The 23078-nt window shown below is 39.8% G+C and overlaps 1 protein-coding gene across 1 annotated transcript in view; it reads left to right on the top strand.

Annotated features, from left to right (window-relative positions):
* The window catches only part of LOC118122865 (protein shisa-6), a 75062-nt gene extending 67950 nt beyond the window's left edge, over positions 1-7112 (top strand). Inside the window, exon 9 of the mRNA XM_035179765.2 lies at positions 5293-7112. Within this exon, the coding sequence (XP_035035656.1) occupies positions 5293-5936 (644 nt within the window). The 3' untranslated portion in view covers positions 5937-7112. The remainder of the gene's footprint in view (positions 1-5292) is intronic.
* Positions 7113-23078: the final 15966 nt, after the last annotated feature.

Here is a 23078-nt window from a genome sequence, read left to right on the forward strand (position 1 = left end):
GCTAATGTCTCTTAATGACATATTAAGAGACATTTTTTTTCTCAGCTGAATGGCTCCTTTACGCCGACAGGATGATGCTTTCATGTCTCAGTGATGCTACAGTTCATTATCTTTGCTGTGACATTTTCAGCTCGATGATGGAGTTGATGCTGCCATTTCCACCTCATGACGAGCGCATGCCTGCCTAATATTCTTCTTCTTTTTTTTTCATTCAAGTTTTTATTTATGTAAGCGTGAGGCCTCAAGACGCCAGGGTAGAGCAGGGAGGGATGAAAACAAGGTTTATCTTGGAACTTATTCCTGACGCAGCTTGGAACAGACTCTTTGGAACAGACGATTTTAGTGGTACTGTGCGATTTTAGCATTTAACCATTCTAAGGATAGATTAATGGACATATTAGCTGATTTAGAAATGGAAAGAAACTCATGGAAAAAGAAAAAGATGAGTAAATAGCAAACAACAGTATTTGTTTTTACGTCAACACAGTGGATGCTGCTATAGTTAGCCACAGCTCATGAGCATCGCTTGTCTATACCAAAGTAAAGACTGTAAGAAAATTCGTGTAAAATCAGGTAAATGTTCTTTTCAGATTCAGATCCAACATTTATAGCTGATGACCATTTTTTGTATTGTCAAGCAATGAAGAATTTTTTAGTTGCAGATGGTCACCTCTCAACTGTGCACGTAAAGTTCCTTTCAGTCACTGAACCAATCAAATGGTGCATTCTGTCCTCACGACTTTTAATCCTTATATTTCTTTTCATACGCTCACGTAAACAGACACTGAATAGGTGCTGCTACGTGTCCCTTCAAGTTGTGTCGACTGAATCAAGCACTACAGTGTGAACATGCTGTATGTTTGCCTGTGTATTATGTTGTGACAACATTTAACAGATTTGTTTACAGTAAAACATTTCTTTCAGAAACTGTTTCCTTTAGCCTCCAGAAGCGTTTCTGGGTTTAAAATGTCAGTAGAAACATTACAGAGGCCTTGATCCAGGTCTTTTGTGTCGTGTTTTTTTATTTCTACAAAGCACAACGTAGCATTTGCAGGAAGAAATTCAATGTGTGACAGATTTGTCAAAGCGTGATGCAGTTGTGCTGAGCACATGTGAATGCACCGTTCACTGTCCTTGAATCTTAACAGGAGCTGCACATGGGAGGAAGCTATTTAAATGTGGCTTCAGCCCCTTTCTAGTGGCCCAGTTGTGCGATCGGGGCAATCTCCTCTCAGTGCATTCAGCACTCCTCCTTTATACATTTGCCTTTTCTCCCTCTGATCAACTCTAGGTTATCTTGCTGGAGCCTTGGACACACATTGAATATCTCAAAGATTAATCACGTTGAACTACAAAGAGTCTTTTCACACTAGAGACAGAGGACCAGTAGAATTTGTCAAATGAGCAGGCAAAAGTTGTCCCTTGAAAAAGAAAGGCTAAGGTTTGAGCACGAGTGAGGTCTTTGGAAATGAGCCTAAAAGTAATTTAATAGATTGCTGTTTTAATTAAACCATCTGGAGAGAAGATGGTGACTTCAATAAATCAGTAGAGTTTATTTGCACATTTTAAATGCTAAAGGATTGTGTGTGTGTGTGTGTGTGTGTGTGTGTGTGTCTGTGTGACTCCTCTTCCATTCTACCCATCCTTCTGTGATGACGGAAAAGGCAAATATCGAGGGACACTGCTCTAAAATATCCCGTTCCCTCACCTTTCAGAACACCAGCCACGTCTTAATCCTCACAACAACAAAAAAAAGAAAATAGAATACATAATGATACTGCTGCTTTCCTCCATTCATGCTCCAAACATCTCGAAAGATCACTTTATAATTGATGTTCCACCAGTTCCACGAGTGAAAGTGCATTATACGATTACAGTCCTCCGCGATCAATGGCTGACACATAAATATACTGGCTATATTGAATCTAATCTTGCAGAGTGGGAGCTGGGGCTTAATTAGTCGCTGTTAGCAATTTCCTACGTATGCAGCTCCGATCCTCGCTCGGGACCCTTTCGCCCCTCACAATCATGTTAATTGTAAAGTGCTGCGTTTTATCAGCGCCGCAGAGAGGAGATCAAGCAATATGCATCCATCATTTCAGCGTATACAGCGTAACGTGTGTGTAAATAAAAAGCATAAATCAAGAGGCACTTCTAGAAAAACACACTGTCTATTTGTAGCTGACACATTTTGAGCCAATTTCCTCTTTAAAATGTATATTATTTAAGATAATGATAATAAGCTTTCATCGTTTGCTAAACTGAAACCTTCTTTTTAATTTGCTGTTCATACTGATTGCTGCTAATGTGACCTCAATACTCTCTCCATGTTTGCACACTGTCATGATAACTTCAAGATATTGTATTTTTAAAGCACTGACTCTTACCAATCTGGCAAGGGTCTCTTTTTAATAGATTTGGAGTGGGCCCTGCAGTCATTTCTGTGTGTTTGGAATGGGCTGTTTGTTTGGCCTGTGGGGATGCTGTATTCTTCCGGAAATTGTAAAAGTGACTGGCAGTAATTGAATTGCGACAAGTAAAGACCAGCTGCGGGACTCTGTGGGAGTCTGAAGAACCCTGAAGCTGCACAACTGCTGCATAAAGAGCTGTTCATCTGTTTATTCAAAGTTCGGTGATGCCCAACTCACTGGAGAATTGTTTTGTCATTGCCATTGTTGTGAACGAGCTGTTGTCATGATCGACAACGTAGCCTACATTGATGTTACACAGCGGTTGCTGCTACAGGCAGTCGCCAATTTATTGAACATACTGCATGTCCACATCGCATCAAATTGCACAATGCACTTCCTTGGATCCTTAACAATATACATGCCAAATGTGAAGTCAATAAAATGAACAGTTCTCAACAAACATTTAATTCAACTATTAATCCCAGTTGCAGTTCTTTATTTATTTTCAATTGCTGTAAAGTTTTACGTTAAAGGCCCTACTGGCAGCTCTGTAAGCGTTTATTTTGAAGGAAAATGCAACAAAGAATTCTGCAAAAAATGTATACTTTAAAGGGATAGTTAACCCAAAAATGATAATTCACTCATTATCTACTCACCCCTATGCCGATGAAGGGGTGGGTGAGGTGTTTAAGTCCACAAAACTCTGCTGGAGTTCTGGTGGATTTTTAAGCATAAAACACAGAAGTGGCTAAGCTAGCGGATATTAGCATTTCCAAAGGTCGCTTAATGCACCTCGTCGGAAGACATCAGCGGACTTTTAGGCTTTATAACACGGTGTAAATTACGTCGAAGATAGTTCACTAAAATCTTCAGTTGTATTGGATTCGGCTGCTACACTGTTTACCCCTGAGACTCCAGAAGTGTTTAGTGGACTCAAACACTTCACCCACCCTCCATCAGCATAGGGGTGAGTAGATAATGACTGAATTATCATTTTTGGGTGAACTATCCCTTTAAGTAAAAAAGACACAAGGAAGAAAAGCAGGCAAACAAGAACGCAGTCTCCCCCTTTTTTTTAATGCTGCGCCTAACCTGGGGTAAATGTGAACACTATTCACTCTATTTGTCCATGTCAGCTACACCCCGGACTATTTTCTGAGGCTAAGGCTTGGATCCTCTTATTTTAATATTTTCTGCCATGTGTTATTTTCTTTTCAAAAAGGACTTGAGAAACATGTGAGTGTATAATCACTGCAGATCTCTCACAGTGACTGGATCCTTGATTTTGACCTATTAATGGAGCTATGGGCCGTGGCTTGTCAATTGTCTGCATATTTGTAGCCTCTGGTTGCGTTTGGTTGACATTTCCTGCCATAATGTCACATCTAAACCAATTCTATGGGGGAAAACACCAGAGCACACAGCCCCAGGCGAAAGTCGGACCACTGTCATTAGGAATGCACAGAGCAGTGGACGTGAAACCCCTCATGGAGGGACAATAAGGTGACATTCTGTTTCCAGGCGTGACATCTCTCCCTGAGCATACAGACAAACAATTCCCATTTGATGAAGTATGGGACTAAAATAGTTATCCGACCTCCTGTGTTCCTTAATAATTAACGACTGCAGAGGTAGCAACCCTTCAGCTGAAGCAGCCAATCACAGAGTCTCAGTGGTTGCGTCCTCTTGAGTATCAGAGTTTCCCAAAAAACAAAAAATGGTTGACAGAACTCTGCAGAGAAGTGATTCCTGCCTGTGGTAAGTACAGCTGTAATGACTTCACCATTACGACACACACACAACCCAGAGGAAGACCTGCTTTCTGGCAGAGGAATGAAACAACACATGAACTGTTGAGGACTGTGGCACCATAATGAGGCCTTGTCCTGTTTTTCATGAGCAAAAAGGATTTAAACCTGTTTTAACAGAATTCACCCGGTGTTGTGTTCAACCTATTTAAGAACTAAAAAGAGTATTTTGGCAGTTGGTTTATGTCACAAGAGAATACACAGCAGAGGTAGAGGTTCTCTGAAGCTCATTTGAACAGAGCCCTGAAGGCAACCCTTCAGGCCAGAGAAAACATCCACCCAAACACTGGTGCTCTGTCCACGGGGACCATCCGTGTGATGCGACGGTGTCACCAATTGATCAGGTAGTGAATCAATTTATATAATGACAGTTTCCACTGAGGGAATCCACAAAGCCTCAGGAGAAACCATTAGTTGTGTTCAATGAAGGGCTTTGGTGGGCTTCAATCCTGAGATTGGCCAATGGCCTCTCTCCACCTTTAGGGAAATGACTACCAGTGGACATGAGGGAATATTTCTGGGTCTTTAATGTCCTCTATGGTGGAAGAAATGGCACAAAACATAAAAAAATTATATTTCCAACTCTTGTAGTCCAAGGGCACAAAAGTGATTTTGAGTTTCTTGGCAGCATCAAGTTTCACAAAGGATTGATGCTTGAATATTGCCGATACATTTGCAATATTGAGGTCCTGCAGGGCTCTTACATGTTATGTTGAGTTAAACATGTCAAAATTAATGAGAAAACAAATGATGTCATGCTGCAAATTGCTACTTGTATGGAGCAAATTTGTTGAAATGGGCCCAAGGAGCCCGGCAAAACATCAGTTTTGTTGATTGTTATCGAGCGGTATAGAATGTTATTCTAGGAAACATAGGAATCATTAATGAGACGAGAATGCACTTTCAGATAGAGATTTTAAAATTCATAATTGTATTGCTTGAATACAAAACACCTCATTTTATGCAAATTGTAAACCATATTCTAAAAGAATCCAAGGATGTATTTATTTGTTTAAAGCAAAACCAGTTATCTTGATATCACCTCTCATCCCATCCGTTTCCTTACTCCTTAGCTGATAAGGATGTCGAGGAGTACTACACAAGGAAACATCATCATCCTGACTTCGGTGGCCGGGGACCGACCCACATGGTGAAGCTGAATGCTGATCCTGTGCAGCATCAGCAGCACCAGCAGCATCAGCAGCACCAGCAGCACCAGCAGCAGCGGCAGCGGCCCCGCAGAGTCCAGAGGGCTATGTCCCAGGACCACGTCCTGTCTCCTCCCAGGACACCGCGACGCGGAGACTATGGCTTATCTTCATATGGCGTCATGGCAGCAGCTGCGTATGGAAGCAGCCGACACCTCTCAGAGGAGCAGCTACTGTCAGCGGACCGCCTCCTTTCCCAGGATCCCTTGCTGTCCCCGGCAATGAGGCGTGACAAGTTCCGGGAGAAGGCAATGGCGCGTGCCATGTCTCACGCCGACATGCTGCTGCCAACCACGCCTGTCATGGACCGCCATAAGATGGCGAAGATGCACTCTCAACCCAGTGCCTCTAATGATTCCTACAACACACTGACGGTCAACCACCAAGCGCCCACGTCTAAGAGGCAGGCGTTTGCCTCCCGACGAACACACACAGTGGACCACCTACAGTACATTCCCGGCCACCAACACACATACCGCACTGCCAGTAAGAACGAGGTAACTGTTTAACCACTGAGTAGAAGGAATCCTGTGACACACCACGGACAATTATCTTGTTAGAACAACCTCCTGCATTAAACACTTCCTGCTTTTTAGCACAAGCTTCCTGTGTCATCCATATTTTTGGGTAACTAGAATCAACCTTAGCAAAGACTTTTCTCTCTTAGAGCATCATAAGGGCTTTGAGTGTTGACACAGAGGGATCCTTCATGTCAATCAAGTGACAGCGTGAAGAAAATATTTTTTAAACTGGACGTCGGACTGGAAGGGAATTGTATCAACTTTATAAATATATAAATATATTTACTATTTGTATTTTCAGTCCTTGTTATAGCTTTAGAGATTCTTATTGACTCATGTAAGCACTTCAAATGGTGCCTCTAAAAATCGTCCCATTTCAGTGATGAAGTGGATTTGTGGGTTAAAAAGCACAATTAATGAATTCACTTTTGTTCGTTTAGTTTTACTCTCTTCTTTGATTTAAAAATGGCCAGAACATATCAGCTCATTAGTGAAAACAGAGGTTATTTCTGTTGCATACAATAGATGATGTAAATAGGCTATATTAGCAGCATTAAAAGAAAAAAGCTGGTCCTTTGGCGTTATTATTTAATTTTTTCTTCTCCCACCTGGAATCTATAATGGATTCACAATTAATTATTTTTATTCTAGATAAGTCAAAGATCCCAAATAAATATTATTTCCACGAATATCAAAGAAATATGTGGCTCTAATATGTATAAGGGGAACTTTTGTTTTCTTTCCTAACTGTGCTTGTAGCATAGAACGGTTGTGTATGAAGTAACCTCTCACTCCTGTCGCTTGGCACTTTCAGTCTGCAGATGTTGATCCACAGACTAAAATGGAGCCTGATGGTTGGATTTGTTGAATTTACCTAATTTCTTACTTATTACTTCATTACTTTTTCATCCATGTGATGACTCTCGCCTGCCCACCCTGCTTTTTTTGTGATTGGCCAGCTGCCTTCATCTCTACATATCAGGTAATCTGTGTCGGAACTAAGGGGCGTATAGGTCCAGTTGTAGTTTTGTGTCGATGTGATGACTGAAACAATCAATACTGAAGAGAACGTCATAGCTGCTCGTCAATCAAGCATTATTTAAAACTGTGAACTGTTTGTCCAAATGTTTTCATTAAAGCAATGCCTTATTTTATTGAATCCCATATGCTCTTAATTGCATCAATCATGCTTTTGTCTCGTCTCCTTGTCTTAGCTTATTGTGCAATATTCCTGATTGTAATTTACCAGCAGAACCAGCAGTAAAAGCCTGTTCAGCGATAGATGATACGGTACATACAGTATACCTCAAAAAGACTCAATTCAATTGCAGCAGTCTAAAACTTTTCAAACTAAAACAATCGGTACAAATAGGTACATCATATTCTTATTGGAAATTTGCTCAACTACTGTCATTACATGAATTAGTTTTGTTTAAGATTTACAGGCTTGTATACAGTGCTTTTGTTTTCATTTTATCAGTCAGATGACTTGGAAAGTAGAAGTCTTCATGGTTTCGCTTGCTTCCTTGTAATCAAGGCCATTCCGGGTTGGACAGGGTCTGAATATTAGTCAGTGTTTTCAGGTTGGGTAGAATGTCATTGTATTGCCACACGTTGAGTGTGCGTCATTATCTCGAGTACCTCAGAGGGTCCCTTTGGACTCCCTATCAGCTACACGGTCACAATATTTCATTATCAAAGTTCCTTCAACTTTATAGATGGATCATCATGGTGCTGGAGGCACCACATTATTTGAAGATCTGAAGCAAGTCTCATAAAGTCCATACTCCAAGTCCATAGATTTGGTCAGATACCCTATCGAGACAATTCAGTCCAAACTCAAGATAATTCAGAACTGAGCAGTCCCAAGGTGAGACGATTCTGTCCCAAGTCAAGGCAATTGAAAACCGAGTAGTCCTAAGGTAAGATGATTCAGTTCCAAGTCAAGACAATTCAGGCCCAACTCAAATCCAAGTTATGTCAAGTCCTAGCAAGTCAATGCAATTTAGTGACGATAATTAGGCGACAGGTCGGGTCCCCAGTCAATGAAATTCAGAGCCACGCAGTCTCAAACCAGAACAATTAAATCCCAAGTACCAACTCAATCCTGTTTCAAATTCCATGTGAAAATACTTCAGTCCCTAGTCAAATCTCGAGTCAAATTAATTCAGTCCCAAGTCAAGATAATTAAGTCCCAGGTGAAGCCTCAAGTTAAGATGAATTAATTCAGAGTTAATAATTAGTCAAACCAACTAGGTCTCAAACCAACTAAGTCTCTTTCATCCCTGGTAAAATCCTAAATCAACACGACAAACAGGTATGAAAGTCCAATTGATTTGGACCTTTGAACAACTCTGGGGTGTAAAACAGTATTCAGGAGAGAAATCTTCCTTGCGGTCGACTCTAAATAGCATAATATAATATCATTTTGGTTCAAGTAAAACATCAGGGCCATTGCTGTTTCTTCAGATATTTAATTAGATGGCTACTGTAAATAAAAAGCTGAATACAAGTGTTTATCTCTGATCAGAACTTTCTTATTACAGTGGCAGCAAAGCAATGTCTCAATACACATAATTCTTTGGTTTTGTTGAAATACGCTCACGCAATGTTGCATGTTTTTGTTCATCAATTGTCATTTATTGACAGCGAAGGGATCAGAGAAGTCGGCCAAATCTATCTTGAATTTAAATAATTTATTTGTCGATGTTATACTTTAATTTATATTAAATGATGTCAATTAGAGATCATCTTTTCCCCACAATTCTTGTTGTGTACATAGTTTATTTTCTTGGAGAGTGCTTGTTAGGTAATGAATTGCATTTTATAGCTATGGGTAAAAGAAGGGAGTTAATGGTTTAGTAGACTACGAATACAACTGTCCTTGCCAGTCCACTTGGCTCAGCTGATCACACTTTCTGCTCCTTCTTTTCACTTAATTAATAATGATGTCATCCCAAGAGCCTTTTTCTCGATGTGCAATATTTCCTGTTTATGCAGTATAACTCTATAGCCACTTTTTAAAATGTTGTGAGGTTCATTTACTCTCATAAAGGCTTTGTTGTCCTTGCTCTCCATGTATTTTTTAATAATACAGCTAAATGTGGTATGAATGAAAACAGGTGTCAGTGTAATTGCACAAATAACTGAATACTAATTTAAAAGCTTCAAAACAACAAATATTGACTTCTTGTGCAGTTTTCTGTTTGTTTTCAAATCATTAAAGCACATCATGAATATATTGTATACATCAATTCAAATGGTATCACAATTTCAATTGATAGGATTCAGAGAGACTATGAACCACATTTGTGTGTGTAACACTATAGGTGCTAATGATTACTGAGCTACGGAGGCATTTATTTCAAATCAGTGTTTTTGATGTAACATATCTACCTTTTAACAAAATTTTTAACTATGATAGAACATACCAATTTCCCTTTTGTACATTTGATTAAAAAGCCATTCAAATCAGTTATTTACTAGATTGCTGTTAGCCTGAGAAACATATGCTGTAGTTGTACATGTTAGCAAATATAACAAGGATTAAACTCTTTCAAAAGCCACCAGAAATGACTGTTGCAAGCAACAACTACCTAAGAGTTGAAAACTCTCTGTCTACCCTTTGATTTTATCAACAACTCCTGACCTGAAACCAGTGTTTCAGTGTTTAACCATTAAGATAAACCAAGACCTCTTTCTGAAGAGAATTTAGTATTACAATCCCCATGACGGATTGTGTATAACAGGCCTGATGTTTTCTATACTTCTATATGTCTATGTATCCTCTAGGTGTACCAGAGGGGCAAGTGAGTGTCACAATAAGGTTACCTTTTCTAATTATTACTGTTATTATTATTAGTAGTAGTAGTAGTAGTAGTAGTATATTTAGCTTCCGAAACAGCTACTAGCCTTCAGTTGTGATAAAAACTCCATAGAGAAGACCCCCTCCCGATGTAAATATAAAGTATTTAAATATAAAGGGCCCATTCTAGGGTAAAGAAACACAACAATTTGTACAATTTAGATAAAACACACTAGTGAAAACATCACTAGGATTATTTTATATTAAGTTTCTGCCAATAAATCCCTTTCACCTAAATCTTGAACATTGGACCTTTAACCCTAAAGTGTATTTATATCTGTAAACGTGTAAGCAAATCTGTAAACACATAAATGGAGATTAATGGCTGAAAAATCTAAGTATTTTGCTTCAAGAGCTGAAAATACAGACAAGTCATCAGTTTCTGCTCAGGCGTCATCTCTCAATTGGCTGTTTTTTTACAGTTGACTTTTGCTACACTTCTGCCGTGGAAGATCTGCAAATGCATGCAGCAATCTGCAAGTATATGTGGAGATTTGTCTGTGTTTTCAGGAGCTGCAGCCCTCATACCACTATGAAGGGTCTGCCACGGCAGAAGTGTAGCAAAAGCCATTAGGGTTAGGGTTACCATGTATGCGTTTACAGATTTTTCTACACATTGACAGATATAAATGCATTTTCAAATCTGAATACTTATTTGATTAATTCATACTTGATATTTTGATAGCTTCTCCTTCTTCTTCATGTCCCAGCAGAGACATCAAAGCCATTTAAGACATCAAAGCAATCTATAACCACTGACACTGTGACATTAAAGGAATTCTTTATAAAGCCTGGGTGGAGTTGAATAGTAACTCATAATGTTGTTCTTTTAGCTTAACATATTCAGAGTAATCACCTGTAAAACTAAACCATAGACAAGCCCTCAACACACAGAGCTGCTGAAGGAAAGAGAAGGGAAAGAAAGAGACTCACACGCAAACAAAACTGAGGGTAAATGAGTGCGGTATAGAACTGGGGACAATAAAAGAAAAGTTCAAACTGATAGAAGAGCGGTGCACACAGTTTAATACTAAAGCCTCAGAGGCAGAAGAACTCAAACAGATGAACTGGAATATGGAAAGTAAAAATCAGGTGCTCAGTGAAGAACTGAAGAAGATGAAAGAAAAGTTAAAAATGACAGAAGAGCGGTGCGAGCATTTCAGTCGAATCGCCCAACTGGCAACAAAGAACTCAGAAGCTGTAACTCTGGAGGCAAGTGAGTGGCAAGAAGAACTCAGAAAGGAGAAAGAGAATCTGGTAAATGACAATGTGAAGCTCTTGAATTTACTGATACATGGAAAGAGAGTCACTGCTGACCTCCACATCCAGCTCTCCGAAACACAGCAGATTCTGCTGAGACTTCAGTCGAGCTGGATCAAACTTCAGGGAGGCTACGATAAGGTCAAAGCAAAGCTGAAGTCTGAAACCAGGTCAAATGTTGCCCTACGCTTAATGATCCAGCATCTTAGAGAAATATCAGAGAGGCAGGTCAGAGCGACCACAGGAGGACAGAGCAGCCAGCAGCCTCTGGAGGAGGTGGAGGACGTGAGCGCTGTACCAGCACCTGAGCCTGCACAGGTGAGCTGTGAACACACCAATGAGCTGCCTGAAGCACCAGGAAAAAAGATGAAGTATTTGTCTCGGATGAGGAGGTCCATTCGCCTTTTTTTTTCAAGCAGAAAACACTGAAAGTCAGTTGAGGAGAGCGATTCAAACTGAGGGAGAGAAAAGTAAAAAATGCAGATAGATAGATTTATTGTGTCTCTGTGGGTTTTCTCGCAGATTTTCTGTTTTATATGTAAAATACAAAATTATATTCTGTTTGTGTATCTGTTTAATGGTCACTGCTCGCGACATAGGGTTAAAGTCAAAACCTTTAGTTTTAAGTATGGTATACTGGGTTTGTCAGATATCAGAGCTGTAAGGATGATTGCTTAGTCAGCAACCACACTATTCTTTCCCTTTTTCTTTATTATTATTTTTCTTCTTCCGCCATATTTTCTGTCGATAGCAGCTCCTGCATACATAAACCTATTCCAACCATTACTCTGGGTGCTCCAGGTTCCTACCAATTGTATATAATAATAATTCATGAAATAAATTCAAATGAAAAACTACAGAATTAGCGAATGGTGTTTGTGTGACTCCACCAACCAGTGCAGCTTCCGTGTACGTTAACACTTCTTTTTCCAGATTTATATCAGGTCACTGTGACCGATATCACTTCATCTTTGATTCCAAGTGACAACTGATCAAAAGTTGATAAAGTCCCCTCACGATGGTGAGATATCACTTTCAAGAGACCCCAAAAACAATATTTTATGGGGCCACTGTGACCTTGACCTATGAATATTTGAAGATATTAGCTTTACACATTTTCAAATCCCACTACACACACATACACAGATTTTAAATACTGAATTGAAGATTTTTTTAAACACATTTTCAAATCTGTCCACACCCACACACACATTCTAAATACAGATTTGCAGATCCATGTGCACATTTACAAATCTCATTACACACAGATGGATTTAGACTCGCATTTGTCAATAGTTTAGCTACAATAATGGCCCATACTAATCCAGTTCATCTCTTCATAAGTGGAGATGCAGTTAGAGGACAACCTCTATTGTTGTTCACCATTTGGTCTTTACAGTCACATTACGTCCAACAATGTTTGTAAATACTTGTGACCTTGTGTTTTTCTCAAGATTCCTTAGAGAGAAAGTTGTTAGTAAGCAGAGGTGGTAAAGTACATTCATTATTTACTTAAGTAGAAGAACAGATACTTGAATTTAAAACGAATCAAGTAAAAGCATAAGTTCTGACTCAACCTCTTTACTCAAGTGAACAATTTAAAAGTACAGGTTCTGAAATCCACTCAAAGCATAAAAGTCAAATCTTTTCTTGCAGCTGTATCTGTGCAAATTAAACTGAGACTTGTGTCACATTAATATAGGTCAAAGACTTAACTTTAAATATTCTTACTTCAAATAAAATTGAAAAAAACTATTTACTGAAATAGGTTTAAAGCAAGAAGAGATTTGTGAGCATGAAAAACTGTCCAGGATGAAATGTGTACAATGTATTGAAATAAGTATTCTTAATTTAAATAATAAATGTTGTTCTGCTTCATCGTTATCAACGTTATCAGTCATGTTGTTACTTCTTCTTCCATGTTGTGACTTCTTGTCACAAACATATGAACTGTGCCTGAGTCTCTGATGAATACAGAACAAGGAAATAGTCTTTTCTGTGTTTTTGTCCATTAAGGGTGAAATCTGTCTAGATGTTAGAAAGGCGGAACTCGATACAAAAATTACGAATAATTCCCCTCAAATATATTAAAACAAAAGTAGCGAGCCTGTTGTGAAAAACTGAAGGGGTCAAACGTACAGATAATTGTGTTAAAACGTAGGGAGTAAACGAAAATAATTTGTCAGAAAAATAAATACTCAAGTAAAGTACAGACAACTGAAAAATCTACTTAAGTACTGTAACAAAGTATTTGTACTTGTTAATTCCCACCTCTGGTACAAATACAGATCAATATATTTGTGGGTTGTTTTAAAGACCCCAACCTGCTTTTGCCATGCATGGTACAGCTTTGCATTTCGGCTCACTGACACCATAAACAAAATGCACGGAGACTCCTCTTACTTTATGTACACGTGTATTAATATCTGCATTTCCCATCACGTCCCGGGCCATCTGAAACCTTCTTGAAATTCATAGCGTGAGAGGGCATTGCATTTCTCACAATACCTAAACAAAACCCTGTGGTTACAATAGTGCACACACAAATGGGAAGATAGCAAATGGCAGTGGTTTTCCACTTTCTTCAGCACTTGTCCATTTGCATTTAGATGGAAAAGGAAACAAGGTTATTTAGAAAACTGTTGCCAAAATGGAGGAACAATGGTCAAATGTTTGGCCATTAAACAATTCACCTTATCAGGTGAATTAATTTAGTGCTGCTTGAATGATAATGGGCATCGATCTGCCATCCATAAATGTGATATTGTTTGTATTGTAACAAGCAATCTCCTAAGTGATCTAACCATCAGGGGGGTCCATCTGTGTCTCCAGGAAAAAAAACAACCGTCTGTATTCAAACCTAAATGCACTGCCAACAATATTGTAAAATATACACGTTTTACCATAAATCTTTCTATTCACTGATTGTGCGTCCTTGTTGTCAAGCTCTGATATGTGTTTTTGTATGGGATGACCTTTACATGAAGACCTCTGGGAACAAGCCTGAACTTGCTGCCTTTTATTATTCTTGAGATTTTTAACAGAGTGAAGGTTTTCAGAAGTCTGCAGTTGACCTTATGTATCACTGGGGACAAGATGCGATCAGAAGCCACAGCACCGTGAGGGACAAGTTTTGCTTTGAATGACTGATGTCTCAAACAAAGAATAGGACAAGAGGAGGCCAGCTGGGAAGTCTGACCAAACATGGTGGCAGAGGTACTGAAATAGTTTAAAGCTGTCATAATCAATGTTTGTGTTTAATGTGTCATGTGATATTGTCGTGCCAGATCCATCACCCGACGCTGCAGCTTCCCATTACCTTTCTGGAGCACTGACGCATCTCTCAGAGCAGTTTGGGTTTTACAGCCGACAACTTTGGGGTTTAGGTTCACTCTCAAACAAGCTTTACATGCTCTCTATTAGTGACACCAACATGATGGAAGGACAAAGTTAGCAACTAGCTCGCAAACACAGCAGCTAAAGAGCCAGATACTACTCTGAGGAGGTGGAGACCAAATACAAAGATAAAAGAGAGTGAATATTGGACAGAAATACGTCCCTGTTTCACTGAATATCATCAGGCTTCCAATCCATAATGTGGGGTTCCACTCAATGTACTCAAATTTTAATTTATGTTTAATTTAAGGATTTTATACTCATTACTCACACTGATTACATTTTCACAGACTTCATATTTTGAAATAAAAAGGATGTGATTTTTTAAATCAGTTTCAGCTTCAATATTCTCAGATTTCATTCAGTGTTCTCATGAATTCAATTTTGTTACTCACACTTTCATATTTTTGAAGTAATACCTCCTGTTCTGTTTTCTTTCAATTATCTCACATTTCCGTTCAGTATCCGCAGGTCTTCAGTACATACTGTAAGATTTCATTCGATAACATGCAATTCAGACTTTTATTTTGTATTTTGAAGATTTGTATTGATTTTTCACAAATACCATGCCTGCTTGATAGTTACAACAATAACATACATGATATTTTCCTCCCCCTTATTATATTTACACAAAATCATCACATAAAATAATTGCACTGAAAAGTGGAATATTTCCCTCTGGAATCTGTTTACTATTAAGAGGAAACACTCACATAATGAATGTTCTTAGTTACTCTCCACTGCTGGCCAACCACCCAAGCAGAAATAGGAGTCATTATCTGAACTGCAATTATACCAACAACAACCAACCTGAGCAGAAATTGGACAATTTGTGTTATTTATGGTTCACAGCCACAGCTCCTTCACCTCAAGGGAAAAACGAATGGATGTGGGCATCATGTAAATGCAGGGAGTTAATAGAGCAGGGTGCTTAAGGAGCCTGAGTGGGTAAACACCACGGCATCTACCGGTGACCATACCACCATGGGAGTCTGATGATGAATGCAACTAATAGGCTGAGGCCTTTCTCAGCACACACACACACAGGCAAACACAAACACACATGTAGTTCTCGTAGGCAGCTGATATCGATCCTTCCCTGACATACTGCTTCACCACTGCTTAAAAGAGAGCAGTCAATAGCAGAGCTGCCTCTGAGATGGCCCCAAGTGCTTCTGCAGTGGAATGGATAGTTGTAGTGTGAGAAGGGAAGAAAAGATTGTTGTTGTTGTTTTTCAAAAAGGAGGGGAAATGGTGTAACTACATCCTAAAGAGGAACATCTACAAGAATTAACTGTCTCTGCAAATGCAGAAGATCAGATTGTCTGCTATCTTTCCTTTTCTCCCTTTTATTTTTCCGTTTGTTTTTTTTAGTTCCTTGAGCTTTTATGAGCTTCTATGAGCTTTTATGAGAGTTCAAGAGTGAGATGAAAGACAGTGAACTTCAAAAATCTGTTTTGCTATTTACGGCCACAATAGTTATGTGAAGTGAGATGTTTCTTTGTCGCAGGCAAAAGGAAAACACAAAGGAAACAACTTCGTCTTAGTTGTTTGACCTTGGATTGGGTGAAATAATAATATTGGGAAACTAGTAATGTGTCCAGTGAAGATAAATAGATGACAGTGGCAAAGCAAAGCAAAGTTAATATGCAGTACATTCCCATGCACACCCCGTAGGTGTGCATGGGAATGTCCCCCATTGTCAACCAACGTCACCCATTGGTTTGTGAGCTGCCGTTTTGAATCCATGAATCCTGTTTTTTAACCAGAATTTTTGGATCATGACAATTCCTTTTCTCTGAAGAATGGAGAGGCAGCTCAGGCAGTTTGTGTTTCTGTTTAAAACGAAAAACGGAAGTCACGTGATGATTAGTTTTCATTTCGAAATGATAAACATGGACACTCCTCCTGGGAAAATGACTTGGTCCTGGCACTGACTCTGACATTAAATACATTTTTAAAAAATGTAATTACAAAATTCAGTCATAATTAAAAGTAATTTTCTCATCATTATGAAATACTAAGCCACTATTATGACATAAGTCATAGCATCTCATCATATACAAAGCCATTATAAGAAGTGTCCTCCTCTTTTTTTCAAGAGACAGAAACAGACTCTAGATCTTAGTATTATAGCTTTAACCAGACCTTTAAGCAGACCTGTTTCTTCACCATCGATTTCTGCTTCTGGAATTTGTTCCGTACCTTCAAGCAGCCGCGAGCTTGTTTTAAACAAATGGCTTAGCTAGGCACATTGGGTCGCATCAGTTAGTGATGCTTTGATGTTTGTAATTCTGGCCTTTTCAGCCCCTCCCTTCCTCTGTTTATCGTCTACTGACAGAGCTAGCACTGTCCAAACATGTATAAAAAGACCCAAAATGAACACTGTAAGTGAAGCTATGCATAGCGCCCTGGGTGTCCGCCCCGGGCTTGGTGGCGTTGCGGCCTGGCTGTTTGATATCTTGCCCGGGCAGTGGAGCTGTCCGGGGTCCCTGGGTCCCTGGGTCCATGGGTCCATGCCCCAGATCCCCCCAGTCCATACTTGAGGGAATATCTTCAACTTTTGATCAGTTTTCACTTGGAAGACAGTTATTACGTTTCAGTTGTCAAAGGTAAAGGTCACACTTACCTTTATATGAATCTGAAGAAAAATATGTGCACAGAGACTGCACTGGTTGGTGGAGGCACACAACCGCAGTGCAGTAATTCTAGTTAATCCAGATTGATATGCATCAGTACTCTGAAAGAAATGCTAACATCACCATGCTAACTCACTGACAGTTAATATGCTGTTTATTAAATTCAATGTTTACCATCCTACTTTAGCGCAGTAGCATGCTACAATGTGCAAATGACAACTACACATATATAGTCCTACAAATGGATGGTACAACCTTTACCGGGAAATTAAGCTACAGATAGATGAGTTGATGCTTAATGTAGTGATTAGAAATTAAAAATGTGAGCCTTCATAATTCCACAATGTCTCAACATCAATACATACTGGACCTTACCGTGTTGCTTTATGACATTGAGCATAACTCTCAGCTATAGCTAAAAAGTCTGATTTCTATGTGCTCCACATTCAGAGAGAACATTTTTCAATTATAGTCAGAGCCTCCTGCCAGATTGACGAATTAATATCCCGCCTGCATTGTCTTATTGACAAGCACCTTCATTAATCACAAAACATACACACAGTTCAGTCTCCATCTGCTGCCAGGATAACAAGGCTTTGTGTCCACACACACTCCTCCCTTTCATTCTCGGTCTCTTTCTTTCCTCTCATCACCTTGAGATTTCCTTTCCCCTTCTGGTCAAAGTCACTTTCTCCCCAGACCTGGACCTCAGCGATGAAGCCGAGCAGAGACTTCAGACGGTCCAGGTGCTCACTGGAGCTGGAGATCAGACTGGCTCTCCAGAGACTGGCTCATGTGTCCCTTTGATCAAATGCCAACATAAGAAAATAAATCAAATATTCTTTATGAATGAGAAACCACCTTACACAAGGATTTCCATCAAACTGCTCACGGTGTATTTTCTTTAAAAATTAAAAGAGCATGGGCTCTATCTGTGCATGTTGAACAGACTTGTTGGTTGACTCTCTTAAACTGGCACCAGACTGTTAACTTGTTGAATGTTCACTTCAACTATTACTTTAATCTTATTTTGAACAAAAGGTGGCTACAACTAGAACAATAAAATTCCTTGAAAAGTAAAGCCTCCACTTCGCCATTTTTCTATGCGTTGTTTGCTTGCAATCAATAATATTAAGATGACAAACATTTCTCATTAAATGTATCCAAGTGTTATTTAAATTTACTACACTATAGTTTTGTCAACAGCACATCCACAGGTTTGTGCTCAGTGTGTGAGAAATATTAAACCCTTTTTTAAATGCTGTGTAAAAAAACGCACACAAAGAAAATAAATAAAAAAGGAAAAAAATTATGATTTTTTTGGGATGGGCAAATCCTAAATTCATTTCTTCCAAATTTTATTTGAATATTATCAACAATTATTTGAAAAAGTAATGACATGATTAATGTTTTATGACCATAAGTAGGATACGTTCTAGGTTTTGACAACTCTACAATTGTGTTGAAATGAAATCCCACAGAAAGCGCATAGGAAATTAAACCAAACACCAGTTTAAAGACATACATTTTACAAACTTTATATCCAATTTACCCCCTTTTAACAGCTTATTTATTACATTTTAAATCATTTGACTGAAGTTTTAATTGCTTCAAAGGTTGTGTGAACTCACTGAGACAGTTACCAGTATATACTGTGGAGGGGGCTCAGAGAGCACCTCCAGGTGAACCAGGGACAAGTGATTGGCACAGCGGAGATTAGTTGGCCTATTAACTCTCCCTGGATTCATAAGGCACAGCAGAGCTGCCACAGTGAGCGAAGGAAGGAGAGACACCAGGAGGAACACGAGGAGAGACACTGACAGACACATGAGGAGAAAGAGACCGAGCTGAGCTGAGCTGCCACGCCAGCAGAAGCTGCTGGAACGTTTAAGTTCCTTTAAGGTTTATGTTTGCAAGTGTGTTTTATAATAAAGGTGCTGAAAAGCAACTGGTTTGTCTCTGGCTGTTGTTGGGAAACCCCGGTGACATCGTCTATTGCCACATATACATATGTCATTATTGTGTCCAATGATGACACTCGTTCTGGGGGAGAAAAAGGGTCCTCACACGTGGGGCATGGGGCAAGGGAGTCAGACGTTAGGGTAATGCCAGCCTCCCGCTGATGTTGTTGGCCATGCTTTTCACTCCACCTCCGTTGAACAGGGACATATATTTGTTCAAACACCCTGGCACAGGTGACCTGCCATGTCCATTTATCAATTGCCAGAAGTTCAAGACGGGTTGGATTGATGTTGCAGGACGTCAGGAGGCCTCGTTCTTATGGCACTTCTTTTGTCTGAGACAAAATCCTCATGAGATGAAAACAGAGAAAACAACAAAAAAATGTTGATGGAAATTCGATGGAGATAAAAACAGCACAATGACAATCAATTAATAAAATGTTGTCTCTTAGGGCTTAACAAGGTGAGACATCCTCTGCCCTTAACCCTCACCAAGAGAAAAACTACCCAAAAAAAACATATTAGGTAGAGGGATCCCTCTCCCAGGACAGACAGAAGTAGCACAGCACATCAATAAAATAACTATATTTACAAAAGACAGTGTCTAACAGTGTTTATACTTCAGAAAATGTCCATCAGAGATGAAGGGAGCAATCTGGTTCTGTTAATATTCCCTGATCAGCTGCCACCAGGATCATCATCCATGATCACGATGCGCCATCAAGGTCTGCGATCCACGATGTGGCAGCAGCAGCGATCCGAGATGTGCAAACAATAAGTTAAGTCAGTAATATTGATGAGACATTAATGTGATGAAGAGGAAGAGGAAGAAAGAAATTGTCATGTGTCCCCCAACATTGTAGACCTATAGCTGCATAACTAAGAGCAGGTCCAAGACAGACCTGAACCAACTCTAACTATAAGCTGTAACAAAAAAGGTTTTAAGTCGTCTCTTAAAACGTAGAGAGGGTGTCTGCCTCCGGAACTGAGACTGGGAGATGATTCCACAGGAGAGGAGCTTGACAGCTGATGGCTCTGGCTCCTACTCTGCTTTTAGAGACTTTAGGGACGACAAGTTAGCCTGTATTCTGGGAGTGCAGTGCTCTAGTGGGATGATAAGGTACTATGAGCACTTTAAGGTATGATGGTGCCATATTATTCCATGAATTCTATCCTAAATTCATCAGGAAGCCAGTGTAGTGAAGCTCATACAGGAGAAATGTGATCACTTGTCCTGGTTATTGACAATGCATCACCAAACACAATCATGCAGCTGCTGATTTGCAGTGGTCTTCAGCAGATCTTAAAAAAGCGTGTCATGTTTACATCGTGTGAGTGTTACACGTGCTGGTCTGGTTTTCTGGCGGCGACACAGGAACCCGACGTGGGACCTCCTGTTTCCTCTTCGTGTGAGGGGGGTGCTGAGGTGAGGTGTGAGGCGTCCTACTGTTTGTACATGATGAAACGAGGATGTTCACAAGCCGTCAACAAGATGCTGCTGAGCCGACTGTATCCTGCTGAGGACTATCTGATAGAGTGAGCCCCCAGCAGAGACCAGCACTTGTTTACACAGACGTTTTTGCTCTCGCACAGAGACTCTCATTTGTCTCTTTAAGTGTGTCAGGGATATTTAAGACACACTATTTCCTGTTGTTCGAGACCTGGATGGGAGACTGTGAAAGTGAGTGGTTTCAAAAAACAGATACAACGCCTGAAGGTTTTTGGAATTATTTGCAGCGAGGGAGACTCACTCTGCTCTGCTAAAAGTTGCGTGACAACTCGAACCGACCGTGCGCAGGGCGACGATATTCAATCTAGGCAAGTAGGCTGAAGTCTCTCGGAGGAGTTTCCTGGAGGGGCACAAAGTAAGCACAGAAGAAAAGAAAATACTCACCATGGTCCATCAGTACCTCTGCAGTAAGCAGCTCTCCGACAGATCAGCTGTGTCAAGAGTTCACGTTGCAAACTCGTCAATCAACAGCAGTGATGCTGCAGAGGGCTCAACATGAGGCCCGTGATCCTTCACTGAATCACCGTGTGCAAAGACATTTGAATTTAATGTATTATTTTAAATATATGTTCTGTATTTTTTGGGGGGAGGGTGGGTTGTTTTAATAAACGTGCACAAATGTGCAGCGCCAACTTCCACTGAGAGCCACCCTGGTAATACGAGGGCGATGAACAGCTTGTCACATGAGACGAACTGTCCTGGATTCCAAAGACACTGTGTGACCTTGATTTCTACAGGAGAGAAACCTACAGAGCGCTGATTTATTTCCCTGAGCCTAAAGGAAAAGCTGCAGCACGTGTGTGAGCAGAGTGACCTGGAACAGCCTACTTTACTGTGGAGGCTGCCGAGGGAGGAGCAGAGGACAGGTATTGATACTGACAAAAACAAGTTTGATTCTGAAACTGGGACAACACCATCATAAGCTTTATTTACACCTGTGTTGTGAGTCTGCTCTCTAATGAACTGTTAAAGATTCTGAAAGATAATGTTTAATGGGATGGACGTGTCACATGGTTTTCCTCGTGTTTCTGGATTTGTGTTTGTTGCCCTCCTGTCAGTGAACGATGGTGGGATGCATCGCACAAAGGGCAGCGGATTCCTTAAATTAAGTCAAAACAATATGTCTTAATGTGAATTTCCGCTCTGAGAAAGTCAACCATGTGTTTACAATAAACAATGCCAGTGAAATAAACATGGTTATACATTTAACAGTATTATTAACTGTTTTATTTATTTATTTTTATAATTACATAAAAATGTTAGTTTAGCTTGCTGGACTGATACTAATTACTTGACATTTAGCAGTTTTTAAGTCGCCTGAACAAACAACTGAAATGAATATCTCTCACCTTTACAGTAATATTATTATTATTATTCAGCAGTGCGAGACGTACACCAAATCAGCTGGTGGAAAAACACATAATAAATTATAAATGTTTATTTTGCAGTTGAGAATTAGTACTTTTCGGTAAAGAGCACATTAATGGCCATGTGTAAATGTGTAAATAAACTTGTTTGCCTCAGTTTGTGTTGTCATGGTCTGCTCTGCTCTTTTACCGACACAACTCACAGATTTGTCTTGTGTCAATCATAAAAGTCGAACTACGCCATCAGGAATATTAGGGACGTACACTAAAAATATTAGTCTGTGAAATTATCAACAACAAAAAACCTGTCTGTCTTTATCTGGAATAATTCAGCTAATTTTGATAAGAATAAGAAGGAGTGGAATGGCCAGAGAGAGAAGTCTAAGACATCCTGCCCTCTCTCCTCTCGTCTCTCAGCCATTTTTCTTCCGGGCTTGTTTTGTTGAGTCCGGCTCCTGTTTCCCGTTCGGTTCTCAGCTTGAGTTTTGTATCATCTGAATCCAACATGCCAACCTACTATGGATAAGCCTGTTGATTTTTGATTAAATATCTTTCTAGCAGTTGCTGTTTTGTTCTTTTATGTCTGCATTTGGGTCCAGCTCTGCAAAGAACCTGATCACCTGGTATTAAAATGTGATTTGTATCCAGATATGATTTTAACCTGGTTTCAGTTACACCCAGTATGAATGTGTGTGAGTGGGTGAATGTAAAACTGTACTATAAAGCACTTTGAGCGGTCATCAAGACTAGAAAAGTGGATATAAATAAAGACCATTTAGCTCACACCCTTCCGTAGTTTGTGCAGGTACAAAAAACCAATAAACACCAAAACGTATAGAAGAAGAAGGGAAGAAGATGGTGGCCATCTTTCAACCTTCATCAGTAGCAGTGTCTCAATTCAGGCGCTGCATCCTTTCACAGTCTACACGGCCAACGAAGGCCGGACCAAAATAAGCCTGTTGGAGCCTTTGATGGGATGAAAGGACTAAACTGAGACAGCTGGTGTGTTTTCTTGCTTTGTGATTGGGCCTGTCTTCACTCTAAGTGTGTCTTCAATAACATGAGGACTGAGGAGGGTACTACTGGCTAATGGCTGCAATCTGCCTAACTGCTGCTACATTGCTAGTTCGGA

This window comes from Hippoglossus stenolepis, chromosome 16 (genome assembly GCF_022539355.2).
Source record: "Hippoglossus stenolepis isolate QCI-W04-F060 chromosome 16, HSTE1.2, whole genome shotgun sequence".
Lineage (NCBI taxonomy): Eukaryota > Metazoa > Chordata > Actinopteri > Pleuronectiformes > Pleuronectidae > Hippoglossus > Hippoglossus stenolepis.